The 21,345-nt window shown below is 36.3% G+C and overlaps 2 protein-coding genes across 5 annotated transcripts; one reads left to right on the top strand and one right to left on the bottom strand.

Annotated features, from left to right (window-relative positions):
* The first annotated feature begins 113 nt into the window (after positions 1 to 113).
* Positions 114 to 14,211, top strand: LOC145591087 (uncharacterized). Of its 4 annotated transcripts, none has more exons than XM_081647475.1 (20): positions 114 to 285; positions 1,234 to 1,831; positions 1,918 to 2,006; positions 2,123 to 2,221; positions 3,055 to 3,616; positions 3,714 to 4,772; positions 4,898 to 5,006; positions 5,473 to 7,163; positions 7,799 to 7,937; positions 8,073 to 8,196; positions 8,283 to 8,366; positions 9,954 to 10,095; positions 10,199 to 10,428; positions 10,607 to 10,702; positions 11,526 to 11,696; positions 11,776 to 11,955; positions 12,269 to 12,382; positions 12,720 to 12,902; positions 13,119 to 13,163; positions 13,455 to 14,211. In XM_081647475.1, exons 1-20 carry the CDS (start codon positions 160 to 162, stop codon positions 13,587 to 13,589), a joined length of 5,976 nt encoding a protein of 1,991 aa, XP_081503601.1. In that variant the 5' UTR covers positions 114 to 159; the 3' UTR covers positions 13,590 to 14,211. The 4 variants fall into 4 exon arrangements, with proteins under 4 accessions (XP_081503601.1, XP_081503603.1, XP_081503604.1 ...); XM_081647477.1 differs by having other exon boundaries at positions 152 to 285; positions 1,187 to 1,831; XM_081647478.1 differs by lacking the exon at positions 114 to 285 and having other exon boundaries at positions 1,694 to 1,831; positions 3,060 to 3,616.
* Positions 14,212 to 14,597: 386 nt separating this feature from the next.
* Positions 14,598 to 20,082, bottom strand: LOC145592553 (hydroxyproline O-arabinosyltransferase 1-like). Its single transcript, XM_081649052.1, has 8 exons — positions 19,553 to 20,082; positions 17,989 to 18,056; positions 17,612 to 17,813; positions 17,419 to 17,516; positions 17,259 to 17,328; positions 16,083 to 16,154; positions 15,832 to 15,945; positions 14,598 to 14,981 (listed from the first exon to the last, which is right to left on the bottom strand). The coding sequence occupies exons 1-8, from the start codon at positions 19,949 to 19,951 to the stop codon at positions 14,928 to 14,930; spliced, it is 1,077 nt and encodes a 358-aa protein (XP_081505178.1). The 5' UTR covers positions 19,952 to 20,082; the 3' UTR covers positions 14,598 to 14,927.
* Positions 20,083 to 21,345: the final 1,263 nt, after the last annotated feature.

Below are 21,345 nucleotides of genomic sequence, written 5' to 3'. Positions count from 1 at the left end.
TGGAATTTGATGGTGGAAATTGAATAATTGATCAGTAATTTTGGGGTGGTTTTTTTTTTTTTTTTTTTTTTTTTTGGGGGGGGTGGTGGTGGTGGTGGTGGTGGCGGCGTGTGGAAGTTGGTGGCGGTGACGGCGGCGAAGGCGGTGGTGGCTTGAGTTATGGAAAATGTTTGGCAGATGAAATGTGGTATGCAATCACCAAGTTTGGGTTTGGGTTCGGGTTCGAGTTTGAGGGTTGCTTCTTCCTCGGAGCAAATTCAGCTCCAGCAGGAAGCTAGGAATCAGGTAACTGTAAATTGTAATTAAGATATGTGATTTGCAATTTGTGAATTTTTTGGTCTTGCATGTTCTTTATAAGTTGGAAGTATATCATGAATGACATTGAGCTGATAATTGGCAAGAACATTTTTGTGTTTTTGCATTGATTAATATATTTTATGTACATTGTAATGTGTTTGATTAAGCGTACATTATCGATGTTGGTCGGCCGAATTCTCAGTCATTAAATGTATGTTTGATATACAGTGAACTTATGAACATGTATAAATACATCGATATGTATAAGAGATGGCATGTGTAGAGGGAGTGCTGTTGTATTGAGTTGTTCTTTGGCCATGACATGGTTGACATTCTTGTCTTTGTCGACCTTTTTTGAGCCCCAGTGATTCCGAAATCTAGGACACCTATAGAAGAGCATAACATAAAATGGACTGATCAAAATGTATAGTGTATGGATTGTTTAAGGTTGATGGGGAAACAACTATTCAAAATCCACATGCAGCTAAAATTTGTTGATATAATTGAGCATAGAAACCAATTCCGGAAAGAAGACTTGCAATAAGCAATGACCACTATTTCATTCTATGTAGGACTATGTATGTCAAATAATGATAAAAGTAATGCTACTCAAACCAAAACCTTTTGTCACCCTCAATGTAGTGTGGCATCATGGTTACATTTATGTTCTTTTCTTTGGATCAAAGCGAGGCACATGGTAAATGTTGGGGTTCAAAGCTTCAAATGTTGTGTCCATCTTATGTTGGAGCATAGGACCTGACATGTAAATCTTATGCGTATTTTAATAATGTGAATCTTATCTAGAAATATGGTGCTCACTTATGTTGTCTTTCCATTTTTCTACTGGTTCATGTTGCATGCAATCTTTGCATGTTTAACACAACTGTAGCTGCTGAAATCCAACAACTATGATGATTTGAATTACCTGGTCTGCAGTTGAATACAAACATGAGCCACTGTATTCTTCCCCATGATATGCGAGAACAAGGACCACTGTCTTCTCAAATGAAACAGGCACCCACTTCCAATATATTGAATTTTGGTTCATGCAAGCCAACCCAGCTTGAAACCGGAAGTTCATTTTGCTCTCTGTTATCAGCCCCATCTTCTCTCTTGCAATATGATTTACAGCGACAGTTGAATGTGCATTCTTCCAGTGGAGGGTGCATTCTAGATACTCCCGCTCAGGGAAATATTGGTACAATGAAAAATTGGCAATTGTTGCAGAATAGCGCAAACTACAATGCAAGAGCTGTAGTAGATATACGCCCTGTTTTTCCCTTGAGGTCTATTATGAATGCAAATGACGGTAGTAGTCATGGCCTAAGTGACGACCTTAGTGCCCCGAGGGCATCCATCACTCATCCTGGCTCTCAGACTGAAAATGGGATTAATATTTTGCAAAAATGGGTAACTTGTGCTCCTTTAAGAAGCAGTAATTTTCCAGATGCATCTTTGCAAGCTTCAACTTCTGTCCATAAGAAACAGAATTCAGTTGTGAGTGGGTATCCTCGTGTCTTCTGCATGGGTGCATGTGAGTTTATTTCTTCCTTTCACAATCCTCATATTAACCAGTGTTTTGGTTGAAAATCTGATTTGCCTGCATGATTGGTTGAAAAGGTGGAGATCTACTTCTCGGCAATACAGGTCTTTTTGGAGTTTTATGCTCATGCCATGGTATGCGAATGTCAGTGTCTAAATTTTGCGAGGTAATTGTAATCAAAAGTTGATATCTGTGTAGCTTCCTTGTGGCTTTCTGCTGTCTTGTCTACGTTATATCTATTTGCAGACTTCTGAAAGCACATTCTGCTTCATTCTAATGCAGCATTCAGGTTTATCTGATGTTAATCCTGGGTATGCTGTTCGCATGGATAGCGGTGATAGCATTGCTCAATGGCGTAAAATGTACCTTCAGAAGTTCGGGGTATGATGTAAATTAAATTCATTTAAAAATGTATTCTTGTAGCTGACTTCTATAATCTGTAGAGTATTTGTTTAGTTTTTTCTTTGCACGCACTATTTTTTTGCCACTTATCATCAACATAATTATGCCCCATATGCCTTCTTTTCTTTGCACCCAGTTATATAATGAGTCTGTGCCAACGTGCCGTTCATGCTTATCTGTATAGCAAATTATGAAATTACTGTCACTAGAAAATTCAGCATTTTATGATTATTTTAATTAGACACAATTCTGTCACCCTTCTGGCATTGTCCATTTTCCATATGTTATTTTGGTTTAATGGTAATAGGAATATCATGGTGTTGGAATTGCACCACTGTAAGTTTCCTCTGCAAAATACATCAATTGATGCAAGAAACTTACTCTCATGATGCCCCACGGCTAAACTCATCATGAACTCTAATGGGTTTGTTTACTGTTCTCTTGGCCCCATCATTCTTACTTTTCCTGCAGTAAATTGATGTCTACCTTCTAACTTGTATCCAATCAATCTAACATAATAATATCTGCTACCTATGACTATATCTGTCTGCACACTTGAGTTCTTGCAGGTCATTGGATTTGGCTGTTTATATATTTTATTTCAAAATTCCTAGAACCTTGGTATTCTAATACTTTGCTAGGAGTTGGACATGACCTGACTTTTACAGCATTATTTACTGTAGTATAGTTGGCTATGCTATCACATAGGCTGTCGCACATTTTTGCTTGCTTGTTTTGCATTAACTCTTTAATTCTCATTGACATGTATTTTAATCATGGAGATGAGGGGTGATATTTTTATAATGATTTAGATTAGGGCTCCAGGGGATCATAGAGGATGGGACTGGCCGGAAGGATTGTTAGCAACTTCTGGCTTGACAAATAGCAGCATGGCTGTTGCTGACAAGAGGAAGGTTTTTGACATGTCTAGTCTGTTTAATCCATCTGCAGAGTCTTCTATGCAGCCTCGGAATAATGTGTCCCCTAGTAGACCTCGAGCAATCCAGGATTTTCCTAATCAAATAATTAAAAATGCCCAAATAGCTTGCACTTCAAGAAATTTAAGTCCGACATTGCTGAGTGATAAAGATGGACCAGGGGATGGTTGTCTCTCAAGGTCCTTCCACTTTACCTCTTGTGAGAATTCGTCTAGTTCTGCTTTACTGAACTTGCAGAGCATTGGCTCCAAAGCCAACAATAATTCAAAGGATGAAGTTGTTTGGCAGAGAGGTCCTATTTCTTCCAGTGTTGAGTTGAAGCTTGGGCAGCCATCTCAGCTGAGTTGGGGTTCAGGAACTGTTTCTCTACCAGCTATGAGACATCACACTAGTGGAGTCCAGATAACTACTGCCCAGGATATGCTGAATCAAAACTGTGCGTTAAGAGAACTCTCCAAGTCTATTATCTATGCAAATTATCTACTATTTTTTTTTTAATTATTATTTACATGTTGTAATGCCTTTTCATGCAGTGACAAATGCAAAGGTCTCGGAGCACATTTTTCACCATTCCCCTGATTCCTGCAGAGAAAAAAAAACATTTGTGTCAGGTCCTCTGAATAATGCTCTAACTTCATTCCTGGCAGGCCCTCTTAATAGTGCACTGATTTCTACAAATGGTGCTGCTCATGCGGAACATTTAAAAGATGGGCTGCATAATAATTGTACAAATTCAGTGAAAGCCCCCTCTTTTAATTCTACAGCTCGACGGAATTTGTATCCTAAGGAAATCAATAGAAGGATTAAAGACAGCCATCCTCTCAGTCCTTGGACAGTTCATTGCCAACCTCACATAGACAGGTCTGTACTGATAGACTTTTCATGTAATGGAGATCCACCAATCAGGCCTTTAGACATCAGTAAAACAGCTTTACCAAATAAGATGAGCAAAGCCATGGATGCTACATGTGGGAATGAAGGATCCAATGTTGGGAGTGGATCAAGCTCTGGTTTTGCTAGAAATGGGGAACCTTGTAATCCTAATAGTACTGTATTGCCTGCTGCGAAGTTTAGCATATATGGGATGGCGAATATGTCGTCAGATGTCTCTGGAGCTTCAAACTATGTAAGGAATGCGTGTAACCTGGCAAGCAATCTTGACCGAGATCAATTCTCCAATAAATTGAAAAATCCATCTTTGAATTCTAGAGCAAGTTCAACCTTGCAGGCAACTTCTACTGATTTCACTCCACTGTCCGCAGCGGCTACAGGTCATAGTTCTTCTTCTTTTAGTAAAGATGTTGAAGCTGTAAAATCACATACAAGAATTGAGAGCTTGAAGCTTCATGCTTTGGGGAATATAGACAAATCATCTAAGGAAAGGCCACCGGATGCTTCCCTTGCACTTGATCAGCAACCAAAGATCCATTCCAACCACATCCTACAAATTGAGAACTGTGGCATTCCTGATTTAAGAGGACAGGGTTTATTTTTTGATCAAGGGTCGTATGAAGCACAAAGACATGGGCGTCAATCTTCTGTTGGACATATTACCTCACCATCCCTCCTGCCTGATGTCGGTCATAAGAAAGGTGAGAATATTAGAAAAGGGACTGTGCAACATGCAAGGCATATCTTTTATTTTATCCAATAAGAACATAAAATAGATTGTTGTGTATATATTTAGGGCACTTCAAGTAGTGTTTTGTCTTTACAGGTACAAATTTGGGTGCTAATTCTGAAGAGATGACAATATTTTCTAAGTTAACTGGCAAGTATAATGAAAATGCTAGTAATCAACAGCCAACACAACAGTCTGAACTGAGGTTAGCTTTTATTTCATGCAAGTAGTAGTTATAATATATTGAGTAGTTAACTAGATTTTTTTTCTGCGCAGAGCCTCTGCTGATGTTATTGGCTGGTTCTTGTTAAAGACCTTCTAACTGTACAAAGCTTTAAACTTTAAAAGAGCTTCAGTGAAACTATTTAAACAATACTTGCAAACCCTTAAGTGAATTCTGGAAGTTACTGCAATAAGATTTTAAATGAATCCTGAAAGACAAAAGCAGCTACCAGCTAACAACAGTGGAAGTGTCAAACCAGTCTTTAGTTTAGCATCTGTGAGATAATTTTTTGTGGGGACACTTGGAAATATGTGTGCTGCCCCTGTTCGGTTTCAATGTTAAGTAATCTGAACCCTTCTTGAATGGCCTAGCCATATGTGTCCTAGAGTTCATTAAATTTTAATCTTGAGTTTTGATACTTCCTTGATTGATGCATTTTCTTTGGCAGTGTTGGAAGACAAGAAAACATGGAATGTGATTGTAACGTGGTGCAAGGATGTACTCGAGAATCATCTTCTCATATATCATCCAGGTGCTATTACAATGTTCAGAAAGCATGTTCAAAGAGAAAGCAGGAATCCAAAGGTAGTGGCTCTATGTATGGTTTAAAGAAGCAAGAAAGCGTTGCAATTGTTGAAACCCCTACATATAGTACTTCAAAAATTTCTGATGACTGCGTCTCTATTGAAAAAGCATTCCGAATAGAGTGCAATCATAAGGAAAAGGAACATAACGTCAAACTTGATTGTGGAAATTCTCAGTGGGCAGATGTTCCTCCCAATGCAAATGCAAATTCAAAAATGAGATTTCCAGATGCAACAGCGCATATGTCGGACTCTAGGAAAGAATCTGAAACTTACTTGAAAGAGCTTACCACTAAAGGTATTTTCAAATCGAACCAGGCAGCTGTGTTGAAAGGGAAAGAATTATCGGACATTTCTTCTGATTGTTCTGCACCAGTTGTTACCCAAGCATCTAATGAGGTCGACAGGATTGATTCTGGTACTGTTGATGGCGGTCATAAAGTATGTGACAATGTCCAAATAGCAGATCAAGGATCATCTGCTGTTTCCATAAGTTCATCTAATGAAGCAATTGATAGTGTTAGAAATTTACAAGTTTCTGATGGTAACACTAGATCTACTGAAGAAAAATCTTTGTCAGCGTTGGAAAATGTAGCTCATCATAAAGAAATTTATGAATTTAGGCAAACATATTCAAATTCAAATGAATTGCAAAGTTTTTCAGTGTCTGGAGGTGATTCTGATGAAAATCCAAATAAGACTCAAAATGAGAATGTATTTAAGTGTAAAAAGAGAAAGCGTACCAATAAATGGAAGATGCTAGGAACAACATTCACCTTCTCAAATCAGTCTAATCAAAATACGTCTACAAAGCTTAATGTTAGTTCAAGCTATAATTGTCTCAAGCAGGGAAGGTCTGCCTTGTTTGCAGCCAAAATGCTTTCTCGTAAAAGAGATTGTAATGGGATGTATAACATTGTGGAGGGTGAGCCTAGTGATCAGGAACCATTGAAGGGCAATGACGACTCCGTTGAAATGCCAGAAAATGCTCTTGTCAAAAAGGCAAAACAAGTCAAGCCTACTGAAGTTGCCAAGTTTACTGAAGCTGTAAAAAGATATGCTTTGCACAAACCAATTTCTGATAGAACTTGGAAGAACAGTGCGAAGGACTGCCTAAAGATGAAGCCTGTTGCTTGTGGAAAGTACGGTATTATATGTGATCAGGAACTAGATATTGACCAATTAAAGCCACCAAAGATTGTTCCTCTGAGCCAGGTTCTAAAAGCTTCCAAAAGACTTGCTAAGTTTGAGAAAGAACCAGTGGCGCCTTCAATAAAGAAGAAGAAGAAAAAGAAAATCTGTTGCTATGTTGGTAGAGAACGCCATGATGTACCATCTAGTTCCTATCAAGGCCAAGATAGCAGAAACAATAAGGTTTGGTCAGATGCTTCTAATCAGGAGACTCAGAAAATGCACCTGAAAAATGCGCAACCTGATAATGCTGATGCGTCAGAAGGAGGTGAAATTTATCTAAATACTTCAACCTGTCACCCACCTTCTGCATCAAAGACCAAGGAACTCCGTATGCGCAGCCTCTATGAGTTATCTATGAGAGGTATCATATTAAAATTTAAGGCTTACTTGCATCTTGGATCAATGTTCCTCACTCTGGCATCTGCTTTTACATGTGCAATCTTGTAGTGACATTATAATTTCTTGTGGGTGCCAGATAAAAGAACAAAATTAATTTGAGCTTGTATGACAATTAGATTTTCTTTGTTCTTTCTCACTGTCTACTTGATTAGCTAAGAGAGTGCCTTTATATGTAAACAACTCTCTTGGATTCTGATAACATCTCTGTAATGAACTTATGAATTATGATGCTGCTCCTTTCCCTAGAGATGAATACATAGTGTCTAATGAAATATGACGAATAAGAGTTGTGCTGTGCCCAGGTAGACATAAGGTGCGAGAGAGGTGCTAGCTGACAGATATCTTAGTGTATTGCTTTTGTATGGTACATTACTTGCTAAATGTTTATCATATATCTTAGCCTTTTAGGATCCTGAGTTAAATGCTCTGCAGCAATGCTCTCTTTTGTTTTCTGCCTGTTCCCTCCTTGACCTGTTCGGGTTAGATATAGGGATCTTCTCTTAAGTGTTTGGTGCATATTATCACATGTACTCTAGTTTTGATAATGTATTATTTGTTATAATGCATTAGCAGAGCAATAATTGGGTTTTGCTATAGGTAACAAACTCATAGCTGCAGATATCAGTCGTTCCCAGAATGTAATGAATGCACAACCAACAGTATGTGGATTGGAAATGATCACACTGAAAGATGCTGAAAGATGTGATGGTGGTAAAAGCAGAGATACTGGAAGAAGGTGAGGAGAACCAGGAGATCATAGAGTATTTGATTCTCCTGAATAATATGCTGAAGCAATGTTTTCCAGTATAAATGCAGATTCAGTCCTGCCATGGTTTTTTCTTATCTGATTGGTTTTTGTTTCTTGATTCAGATCCTGTAGGAAACTGCATAATAGTTCTCTGATGTCAGAAGTGAATAAATTATGCTGTGTGTGTGGAATCTCAAACAAAGACAATGCTAACTGTTTGTTGGAGTGTGGACATTGCTCAATCCAAGTATGCAGTAGTGATTGGAATCTCAGCTAGTTCTTTTTTAGCCTCTTAAATATACTGTAAAAAATTTATCTCTCATAAATTTACAGATCCATCAAGCTTGCTATGGGATTTCAAGAGTGCCAAAAGGGGATTGGTATTGCAGACCATGCAAAACTAGCTCTAAGAATGTTGTAAGCTTCTATTTTCAATTTCAGATTTCTGGTTTTTTGCTTTAGTTTTTGGTGTGATTCTACAAAAGACCCTACACATTATGGATTAGTGATCTCACTAGCTGGATCAATCAGCTCCAAAATTCACATACAACTTATATTTATCTGATTCATTACTTTACGGGCCAGAGGAATGCTATCTTTCAGGGATACAATTATTTAGAATAAAATGCTTCTGACAAAGCTAGGTTTGACTTTCAGTATCAATAACATGTGGGATATTTGTATAAATATAATTGTGGAAGGTGATATATAGATTAGTTTAGGGTACATTAAGCAGATGCAAATAAATGTATTTTGTTAAGAGTATGCTAGAGAATAAAGAGGTAGTATGTCAAATAATTAGGGAGAAGCGATGGTAGGAATCAGTCTATGTAGAACACTGATAGGACTAATTGCAGATGCATATTGGTCCAATGAATTATCTCCCTTTTCCTCTCTCATCCGTCTGCTGTCACTGCTTACTGAGATTGTTCAGCTATTATTGTCACTTGTATTACTTTTTCTTTAATTAATATCCCTTTTAATAAATACATTGACTATTCAAAAATGGAAAGGACCTGCCTAATAAACTGAGCCTGACAATGGAAAGTTATATGTTTGGTAGGAAGAAGACTTGTGCAGAGACTGCAGACTGCATAATATATGACAGGGCGATTGGGAGACTACTATAACAGTCCGTAAACCTATTGAAAATTTAGATTATTTTGATTGTGAACCATATACCATTGTGCCAGTACATCTACTTATGTAATCTATGAGAAGAATGTTATACCCCCTCTGTCCCTATATACTAATTGTTTCGGGTCTGAAACCTAGGGGACCTTGTGCTATGGATGCTTGTGCCCTGCCAGGATTTGCGAAAGTCAGCTACCCTCGGGGGGTTAACCAAGGACACCCCCACCCCCCCTGGATGCCCAACAGCCTAAGTCAACTATCAGATGCGGTAGATATGTAGAGAGATAGAGAGAGAGTATTTTAGAGAGAGATAGAGAGAACAAAAAAAGGATCCATGTAATGAGGATAGATATAGAGAAAATCGTTTTTCAAATAAAGTAGTATTGCAACTTTCCAAAAAGAAATACATTGCTTACATTTATTAGAAAGAATGGAGGTATATGAATTGTTTGTGAATTTGGTGGATGATCAAACTTGAATTATTTGATCTTGTATTAAGTTCCTGGTAGTTGTGTGGTATTCAATAATTTAAGTCTTCATTGCAAATACTTATGTGTACTTCTTAAATTGGTTGATGTAGAGGTGTCGATTTCCAACCCTTTTAGAAGCAGTAAGAGTCCTATACCTTGCATCACTTGCATGGGCTTTTGCTTGGTTTAGTATAACAAGGGTTAAGCATTACTGAAATGGAGGTGCTGCATGAAATTTTTTCTTCTTTCAGTTTTAATTGTTTTTTTTTTTTTTTTTTTTTTTGGGGGGGGGGGGGGGGGGGTGTCCCCAAGGGGAGTTTGTGTGTGTGTGTGTGTACTTATTCTGTCTGATTTACATCTGTATTGGTTTTAAACGACTTATATTGATGGTCTACTTTAGGCTTGTGTCCTATGCGGTTATGGTGATGGGGCCATGACTCGTGCATTTAGCAGCCGCAATGTTGTGAAAAGTCTGTTGAAAGCATGGGATATTAGAACAGAACCTCATATTATGAGTGTGGGTTCAACTGAAGCCTTGTATGGTATGTCTATTCCCTGTGCTGTTAGTACCATTATAACAATGTCTACTAAAAACCTGTATTGTATGCAGTGTGTTGAGTATTAATTTTAGTAATAATTTCACAGTTCCAGCAAAAATGGAGTGCCTGAAAAATTTGGAAAGTGCAACTTGTCATCCCTGTCCTTCCATAAAACCAGTAGTGCATAACAGCATAATATCAGGATTGTTTGATCCAACTGTCAAGCAGTGGGTCCATATGGTATGTGGATTATGGACTCCAGGAACAAGATGTCCTAATGTGGATACCATGAGTGCCTTTGATGTTTCAGGTGTTTCCAACCTTAAAGAATACATGGTAAGCACTCTGTTCTGTAGATGGAACATTACTTTGCTTCATCTCTGCTTTTTTCATGATCAAAATTTTAAGTCTCAAACATATGACGGAACAATCTATGCAAAAATGTGACTGTTCCCCCCCCCCCCCCCCCACCTCATTCTTCCCATATTTTCATATGTTAATTTCCTTGTTCCAGGTATGCTATATATGCAAGCGCGTTGGTGGGTCGTGCATACGATGTTATGTTGAGACATGTTGTACTTACTTTCATCCATGGTGTGCTCATCAGAAGGTAATCCTATGCTTATATGGTGCTCCCAGATAAGTTAATTGATGAACCCTTTTCTTTATGGGTAATAATTGTAAAACTCAAACAGACTTCAATCAATAAGTTAATGTCTTTGTTTGCATTTTACAACATCAATCACCCCAATAGGATCCTCTTATATTGGGCATCCACATTTCCCTCTCTTGAATATAGAATTAAGCTTGGCTACCTTGTGGGCATTCACATTTTCCTCGCTTATGAGTTATGACATGGGAATATGAGTAAGTTAGCTAGAATTTAAACAATTCAATTTTATAATTTCTAAGGGATTAGAGTTCATTGATGAAACTATTACATTAAATATAATTTTCTACCTTTCAGTTTCAATTCTTGCTGGTTTTGGCTTTAAAAAGTTTTATTTAATACAAAGTGGTCATCATTCAATTTCTGCTTTAAGAATAAAATAAAATGGGAAGGATAAAGAACTAGTCAAGGTGATCATCTGCGAAATTGTCTTTTATGGCTAGTAGTGATTGCCGCTTGATTCAAGGATTGTTTTCTTGAGGTGAGGAAGGTGTTGCAGTTTTTACAGAAAATAATCTGCTTAAAGAACCAAAACCAACTCTCTACATGATCATCAACCTATCATTATTATATTGGTGATATAGAAGTTCTCAGGGCATGAGATGGAGGCCAGATGTGGTTTGGATGCTACTTTCATATCATTGATAATTTGTTCCTTCTTGCTCACTGAAGAGAAAAAAAAATAAAAAATAAATATTGGTAAGAAAGTTTCTGATGATAATCATTGATGGCATCTCAAAGTATCTTACCTTGTTGCTTGCAGGGTCTGCTGCAAAGTGAGGTAGAAGGAGTTGACAGGGATCAGATTGGTTTTTATGGAAGATGCTTGTTTCATGCAGATTTCAGAATTTGTCATTTAGAGAATGATATTGATACCAACAAGGAAAATTCTGAAACTGGTCAAGAAGAAGAGCCAACTTGCGCCAGAACAGAGGTACAAGTGTTGTTAATTCTTGGCACTTTATGGTGCAGAATATTTTAGAAAGCTTATGATGTAATTGCCTCTCAACTAGGGATATAAAGGGAAAATCCAGGGAGATGGAGGGCATTATTCTTCTTATCAGCATAGGGGTAAAGGTGGGTGCCTTGTCACTCAGGTGCAAGTAGACGCTTGGCTTTACATCAATAGACACAAGCTGAGCAGGAATAAGCTGCCTAAACCTTCAGTTTCAGATATAGACCATGATTATCGGGTATGTAAAGAGTTAAACATAATCTCTTTCTTTATAAATGCGGGATGGATATCAAACATATTTCACAATATCATTTTTCCTCTAGCAAAGTAGCAATTAAATTTGGGGAATTCAACAACTGACACAGAAATGCTCAAGGGATTATTGCTTCCTCTAGCAATTAATTTTGGGAAATTCAACAACTGACACAGAAATGCTTAAGTGATTATCACAATTGTCTTTATATATGTCTTTAATTCCTTCCTCAAAGGGTTGGATTGTCATTGCATTTAAGTTTTGAAAATCAACTAATACATGCATAACATCTTTGCAGAAAGAATATGCTCGATACAAACAAGCAAAGGGCTGGAAACATTTGGTAGTGTATAAATCTGGTATCCATGCTCTTGGTCTGTACACGTCTCAGTTTTTTCAGCGTGGTGCTATGGTAGGGTCCTTCATCCTTGACAAATATATATATATATATATATATATATATATATATATATATATATATATATATATATATATATATATATATATATATATATATATATTCTTGATGTGATTCTAATTGCAGGATAAGACATGACTTTTGTACTATGGTCTGGTTGTTATTAATTAATTGACTTTTGTATCTGCTGAAAATGGCCGAGTTCACTTTTCAGATATTGAGCAGCTATATCTGCTGAACTCTAAGTTTTACGGTTTTACTCTATTACAGAGTTTAGACTTGTTGGCTTCTTTTACTGGTATGTGACTCTTTTTACATCTGCATCTCTTAGGTTGTTGAATATGTTGGTGAGATAGTGGGGCACCGTGTTGCTGATAAACGAGAGACTGAGTATCTGTCAGGAAGAAAGCTTCAGTATAAGAGTGCATGTTACTTTTTCAGAATAGACAAGGAACAGATTATTGATGCTACCTGCAAAGGTGGAATAGCTCGGTTTGTCAACCATTCATGCCAGGTAATATGCTGTTTTGGATACTATTGCTTGCCTAAATGTTCCTCCCCATGGAAGAAAAAATATAAAGTTTCTTTTGTACATGCTTTCTTTTTTGGGGATGGTGATGTTGTTTCTGCTCAGTGATCTACTGATCTTTTAATTTAATCTCCTTATCATCCCATATATGTATGCACTTTTGTGCTGACTGGTTTTGTTCGTGCCATTTTCTGTGACCAGCCAAACTGTGTTGCCAAAGTGTTGACTGTCAGGGGTGAAAAGAAGGTAATGGAACAGATTTCTTCTATGTTCATGAGATTGCTTGATTTAAATAGTTATGCGTTTGCCGAAATATATACATGCCGAATCTGCAGCGATGAGGACGAATGATAACAAGTCAGCATAACGTATTTGAGAAACCATTCTTTTTATTTGTTACATTATAAGATGATCAGAGATTTCTCTTTTCACATGTTATTGAAATGGCAATTCAATCAGTAACATCCCTTTCTGTCTGGAGGATGACCCTGTTAAAAAATGCAGATATTCTGAGATGCTTTATATTTGCACTTACAGGTTGTGTTTTTGGCTCAAAGAGATATTTATCCTGGGGAGGAAATCACTTACAATTATCATTTCAATCGTGAGGATGAAGGTAAGAAAATTCCCTGCTTTTGCAATTCGAAAAACTGCAGGCGTTATTTGAACTAGACAAAGCCGTAAATTCAATGGGCAACAATGTATTTTTCCAGTTATCAAAATCTTGTTTGTCGTACGAATTGCAATGTCAAAATCTTGATGTAATTACAAGGGTGATGGCGCCTTGTGTTAATATGGTTGTAAATTTTCATGATATACTAGTTAATGTTATCGCCAATCTGACATCTGAGTTGGGACAGTTTTCTGACGAGAATTTGACATACTTGATAACATCCAAGGAATTGATAAGTCAAAGTCCTGAAACAGATCAACCCAGGAAGAACTAGATTGGAGATCTGATCTATATTGCTTGGATAGGTCTACCCAAGCATTGGTCAGTTTATTGATCAGTTGAACCAGAAGGTCCTAATCTAAGTCAGGATCTGATCTAAATTTCTTGGATAGGTCTACCCAAGCATGGCCTGGTGCACTCTGGCCTTTCTCTTAGTTGTTCATTGTACCTGTGGATTCTCGATCCTATTTCCACTGTTTTGGAGCCAAAACTTCTAGCAATGGTTGATAATTTTTTACATAGGTCATGCTGAGAAGGGCTTTTCAACAGAATTACCATAATGGAAGACTTACTTTCAACTTAAATAAGGATATTTTTTTTTATTATTATTATTATTTTATTTTTTTGACAACATAAGTCGAGGAGAATTAGTGCACAAGAGTTGACATTTAATTTGCTTATACGAGTACTTCATTGTAGGAGTTGGATGTACTACATAAAAATAAAAATATAACAAAATTAGTGAAAATTTAAATGTTTTCAAACTTTGTTCACAAAGTTCATCAAGTTTAGATAAGGACTATCATATTCATATTACAACCAAATACAGTTTGAAGTTAGATACTGAATTTCAAAATGATGATTCATACTTTGTGAAATGTCAGGCGTAGCCTTCCATGCACTTGGGACAATGTACTTTCACTGGCAGTGGTAGATCAGTACATACACGGATACACCATTCGTCTAGTCAAAATTGAAGTTCAGATAGTAACATTTAAAGATGATGGTTGAAGAAAAAAACAATTGGATTGATTTACCGTAAATTGCACAAGAAATTCACTATATTAACAAACTTTTCTGAGGAATTTCAGCTTTTTACAACTCACCTATGCACTATTACCTAAGGTGCAAAATCTTTTTGTACTTCGGCAATACAAAATATGGGTTGGCACCGTGGCAGTAATTGAAAGGAATGGAAAAAAAGAAACCTCTACTATCAAAGGATGATCTATGATTTTGTATAGTTGGATCTATCTTGCATCAACAAAGCCACATTACCGAAAGCAAGACAACATTACGAGTATCACAGTATTGTAATCCATCACGTATCATTATGACTACCAGTTAGGTATGTTTGATGTTGCCTCGTTCACCATTTTAACAAGCATCACCTGTAATAGAAAAAACAAAACACTTAGAATATCACAGGTAGATTTAAACTGCTAAGAAGCTGATCATTTCAAGTCTACTGTGCAGTTGAAGATCTGAATGGAGTTTTTAACAACCCTGCAATGGTTATACAGTTAGCAGCATACGGCTTGGACATTACACGAGTACATGCTAGTTATAAGTCTTATCAACTAGTCATTAATGTAAATTAAAAACTTTCTAGCAGGTTACTATCAAGATAGAAGGTGAAGTCTCTGCTCTCTACTGGGTAAGTTTTTCTTTTTACACAGTAGATATACTCATTCATCACATATAATATTCTTAGTCACAAACTCACAATATAAACATCAAAAGGAATGGCTAATTTGATATGAATCGCAATGATGACATACAGAAATTTCAGGAAGTTTAACCTCATTAACTTTCTGCGTAAAAAGTCACCTAATAACATCCGTCTGGTAATAAATGTACCTCATGTTCTCAACTGTGCCTTATCTTTATAATCTAATTCTAGCACTAGCTTCCTATTATTAGTCCAGATATGGTTTTCCTCTGTTATGACAAAACAATGCTCCTTCAACTTGAAAAACAATCATAATCTTTGTACTTATATATATGACCTTTCATAGCTCCAAACATAGTCACATTTCCTTGCCAAGTATCTAATTTATAAGACAAGGACACGAAACTTGATAAACTAAAACCAATTTCACCAAAGCCTCAAGAGACAAATACATGGCTCCAATGCACGAATGAGTTAGTTCAAAGAAGAGTGGCTTGCAAAAGGAAGTCAGCCATAAAGGTGCAGCCAAATGAAAACAATTGCAATGCTACAAATTGAGAAAAACATACCACACTTTCAGGAACACCGGGTGGTGGCAGCGTTAAGTTTTTTGGAGGTTTAACCTTGTCATAGGATCTCTTGTCAAATCGCCATTCTCCAATCTTTCCATATGTTAGCTTGCCCTGCATTTTAGGATCTAAAAATTTCAAAGGCAATTCAAGAATGCTTTTGAGATACGAAAAAAGGCATGCACACAAGTGAAGGCATGCAAATAGTGGGAAGCAGACAGCTTAGGGGAGGATGGGGTAGGGGTATATACCTTCATATCATAGTCACACCCGTAAGTGTAATGTATGATATACTTTTCTCCCACTTCTGTGTCCCATGGAGGCTGGTTTACATCACAACAGAAAATAATAAGTGTAATGATTTCAATAGATTTTTTCTCATAAAGGAAAAACCATAATGATTTAATCAGAATACATAATCAACTTCATCCTCCTAAATGAGAGCATGCTCGTTGCCAGCAAGCTTTTTTCTTGTCAAAATATAGACAAGAATAGATATGTACAAATCAGCAATTTGAAGATTTGAACCAAAACCTCAAAATTCTGCTTACACGTTAAATAAGAAGCTTAATTAGTTCTAATGAGCAAATCACTAATTTGAAGTAAACCCGTTATAATCCAATGCCCAAAAGTAGTGAATATGTCGGCTACATAAAAAATGAACTGCAATGATGGACTCTAATTTAATCAAAGGTTTTATATAAACCTTGAATAATACTCCCTCCATCCCCGATTGATAGTCACTTTTGAAGAAAAATCACAGGAATTAAGGAGAATTAAAGAAAGTACATTGAAAAAGTAAATTTACATTTGGTATGCAAAAAAGTAGAGAGAGAAAGTAATTAAAGTATATGGGAAAGTAAAATTTACATTGGAAAGTTAAATTTGCACAAATATTTTTGCAAATGTTAGAGAATTTTGGTAAAAAAATAATATTAATGGTACTTGAAAAATACAAATGTGACTAACATTTTGGGTGCCCAAAAATGGCATAAGTGACTATCAATCGGGGACGGAGGGAGTAGGTTGATAAAGGCCCATCATCAAATGAAATATGTAACTTCAGAAGCAAACAGTCAATGTAAATCAGAAACTCTATGGTCTGACCAAGAAGCATTATACTTCGTACATTTATTGAAAGTTAGGGTCTGGAAAAAATGTAGAATCTGACTACCCTTGCAAGTGATAAGATGCATACCGATGAATGGTGTTTAAATATATTCAATGAAACACTCGAGCTTCATTGAGATATTATGTGATAATCCAACCAAAAAAATTAGTATTTTATAACATGTAATCATGTATTATTATCTCTCAAACAAGTAATGTTGTAAGCGAGCAAAACATAGGGAAAGATGGACAAGAATTAGATAAAAGCTATACAACATTAAAATAAAAGATATAAATGTTAAGGCAATAGACTAAACCTGAATCATGAAATCCTTATACAAGATGTTCTTTACACCATGCAGGGCAGACGCGACAGCATAGGCATACCTGCAGATTCATAGGGAGTGAGGCTACAAGACATGCTTTATTATAGATTTATAGTAAACAAATTTATCAACCTACTTTGAAGAAGCTTACATCTCAAGAACCCAACCAAATGCTTTGTCAGTTTCAGGATCTTTCTTCATTCCCAACGAAACATTCATCCATGTGGGAGCTATCTTCTTTAGAGATTCCTGTAAAGAATAGCAAGAGCCAAAAGAAAAGGATGATACTGATCACAATTATATAGACGTATATTTATTGTAACAAAATGAAAAGAACTAGTTACCTTTGCAATAATTACAGGAGAATTTCCAATGGGATCAATTTGTGTTATTGGTCCCTTGTTCTCAGGAAAAAACTTCCGGAGTGAAGCCTCATACTTCTTAGGTTCAATATAAAAGAATGGAAAAGCAGCTCCATATCCATTACGAGATAAATTAGGTATAGGCTTCACAATAATGTGATCTGGCTCTGCCATTAGTATGTAACTGCATTACAGTGAGAAACTGCTAATTAATTATAGAAAGAAATGATAACAGAATCCCCCCTTCCCAAAACTTTTTAGTTCTCCATACGGAGGGGAAGAGGTGGGGGGGGGGGGGGGGGGGGGGGGTATAAGGGATGTGAAAGGACCAAGGAATTTATAATTATCAGATTTCATACTCTTCTTTGATGTCTGCTTGTTCAAGCCATTGTACAAATGCCCAAGGTCTGTTAAGAACAATGTAGCCCTACAAGTTCAAAAGGAGGTCATAAACAAGGACAAATGAGATTGGTAGGACTGCCAAAGCCAGAATTTCAAGTACAATATGAGCAGTATTACACATCACACAACATTGATGAACAAATTAAGCGCAAAAAAAAAAAAAAAAAAAAAAAGTATTTTAAAAAAAGTCTTAGCAGGTGTACATGGGCTTTTACACCACATAAAGAAGAATGACTTCCTCTTTTTATCATTCAGTTCGATTACATGTCAATAATGGGGCTCCTCAGCTCAAACTTCTCACAGGCAACCATTACCTAGTTACTTGAATGCATGTGCTTTCATATTCCAAACTAACATCAAACCAGCTTATTGAATTGAACATAAGAAGCATTCACTGCACCTGCATTTAGATAGCATCACCAGAATTATTCAAGCCTACAGTCACAATTTACTGGGATACAGCTACATGCACAATCGCACATCTTCCAGTATTTTCACATACAAAGTAGCATCTTATACAGACATGAAGTGCCTAAACCTGTATCAACTTAGGTTTTGACTTCCTAAAAAACCTTCAGAAAAATAGGCCAACAATTATCTACACAGCCATCCAAGTAGACTGTACCGATTTCTACACAGACTCAACTTCAATAACTTCAGACTCTCACACTGATCAACAGTTTCAGCACATGCATAATGGTGAAGGCCCTTCATTATCCTACAGATTTGAACTTGCAAGTTAATATATCCTGATGGAATTCTATAACATTTTTTTACCAATCACATCTATTGTTTATTTCAATATAAAACAGACGTTTACTGTGCTCGGGTGATTAGCCTAACTAGTCTATCATACTGTTTAACTTCCACAAGTTTAGGCACCGCATCCATGATTCAACAAAATGAAAGCAAGTATATAGTACAATTAAATCATACAATCATCACTTATCAAAGGACCACAACCATTCCATCTTCTGCCAACTTCCCCAACCACCACTAGACTTTCTTATGTCCAAAATTTTCTATTTTTTTTTTTTTTTTTTTGGATGTCCGAGTTTTCTATCTTTTCAACTATTCAAGATCAAAATTGCTTTTACTTGTAGCCAATTAACTCCACAAACTTCAACCTCAGCAACCTAAATCACAAACTCCACTCTGCAATCAGAAACTTACATAGGTTCTATAAAACCCCCTTCTCCAAACTGTGCAAAGTTCCAATACACATTTGCTACCCACCAAGGATCAAGCAATCGTCGATTTGTCAAAACAGAATCCAAATTCACCCCAAAATGAGCTAAATCAACATTATTTCGTAGTATATTTAACATTTCAAATATGGTACTTTGATTCACCTAATATGGAATTTATGGATTCAACTTCAAATCAGTAAAATGAAACCAACAACATTTCTAATTCAAAACAAAATCCATCAAAAATCAACCATAAACTTCAAAATCTACCTAACAAAAACAAGATTAATTCCTAAAATTGATCAAAACTCAACAAATAAAAAGCAATCACCTGATCCACCCCAGAAGGAAGAGGCTGAGCAACAAAAGTAGGGATCTCATCCATATAATTATCCCGGAGACCCGAATGCAAAATCCGGGTAAACCCACCCATCTCAGAATTGGGTTGATTCTGAAACTTCTTAAACCAATAATACATGACTCTACATTGCCAAGTATTGTACACGGAATCCGAGGCAGTAACAGCAGTATGAAAGAGCCTTTTTTGAGACGAACCCAGTTTCAATTTGCGATCAATAGGGAGTTTGATAACCGGGTCAAGTGAAGAAGGGTTATCGGGTCCTGGGAAATCAAGCTTTAAGGGTGCATTTGCAGAGATTATGACATTGTAGGTGATTAGAGCTGCTGAAAATGTAATTAGAAGGGTTTTGAAGAATGCCCCAAAACCCATTCTCGTTATTGTTTTCTTCTTCTGAGTTCTTCACTCTGTAAATGATGAAATTTGGGGAAGAGGAGAGAGAAGAGAGGTTGACGATGACTCTTTCTTTCCAAACTTCGTTTCTATTACGGAGTTGTACTATTTACAAGTATATGTGCATTCAATACTTCGTATTTTTGTAGGCGTTGAATAATGTTACTTAAGTTCAATTAATAGACCTTTTTTTTTTTTTTTTTTTTTTTTTTTGAGAAGATTAATAGACCATTTTAATATGGGTAATGATATACTCGTACTCCCTCCGTCCCTAAATTACATTCCTCTTTGGAAATTTACACGGGAATTAAGGAGGGAAGAATAAGACAAATAACAATAATTAGATAATGCAATGGGAAGTACAAAGATAGATTAGTTATTACTCATGACAAGTCATCAATCCTTTGCAAAAAAAAAAAAGGACCAATCACATGCTCCTAATTAAAAAATTTTAACCAATCATATTCATTGTAATTTGGCATAAGGATTATGAGTAAGATTAGGTAAGCATGAGTGAGAAAGCATTAAATATAAAACAGAAAAAGAGAGTTGATTTACTAAAAAACTTACCAAAAATAGAAAGGGGGAATGTAATTTTGGAATACCAAAAATAGAAAGGAGGAATGTAATTTAGGGACGGAGGGAGTATCATATATGTATTCCTAACTTCCTTTTTTAATACTTCCTCCGTTCCCTTTTGATAGTCTCTTAGAGGCATTTTTCACGTGAATTAATAAACACAAATAAGAATAATAAAAGTACATTGAAAAAGTAAATTGACATTGGGTATGCAAAAAAGTAGAGAGAGAAAATAATAAAAGTACATGGGAAAACAAAATTTACATGGAAAAGTTAAATTTGCACAAATATTGTTGCAAATTGGAGGGAATTGTGGTAAAAAAATTAATATTAATGGTTGTTGGAAAAAGCAAATGGGGTGAACATTTAGGGACTAAAATTTGCCCATAAGGGACTATTATTTGGGGATGGAGGGAGTATTAATTTGGGAATTTATTGACAATTTACGAGTAAATCGGTGTAATAAATTTGACTATGATATTCAGCGTGATGATTATAAGATTGCGGTGATAATCCTAGGAGGGAAGAGAGACATGCTGACTTCTAGTTTGAAGGCGAATTCATGGAAGATAATTCCTTCTAAACATGAATAACCTATCCAAAAAAGAAACCATGTAACATGTCAATATGATATTGTATATGGAAATGGTATGCTACATTGTATTTTCCGATGGGAAAATGAAAACTCTCAAGTATGTTTTCAAATCAAACGTTTTAATCTCTCTTCAGAAGATTGGGAGGATGACTTGAGTTTTCCAAATACTAATCTTCCTACCTAATATGCTCATTCAACA

This window comes from Chenopodium album, chromosome 18 (genome assembly GCF_948465745.1).
Source record: "Chenopodium album chromosome 18, dcCheAlbu1.1, whole genome shotgun sequence".
Lineage (NCBI taxonomy): Eukaryota > Viridiplantae > Streptophyta > Magnoliopsida > Caryophyllales > Amaranthaceae > Chenopodium > Chenopodium album.
Note: the sequence above shows the minus strand (reverse complement) of the source record. Positions and strands in the feature narration are given on the sequence as shown.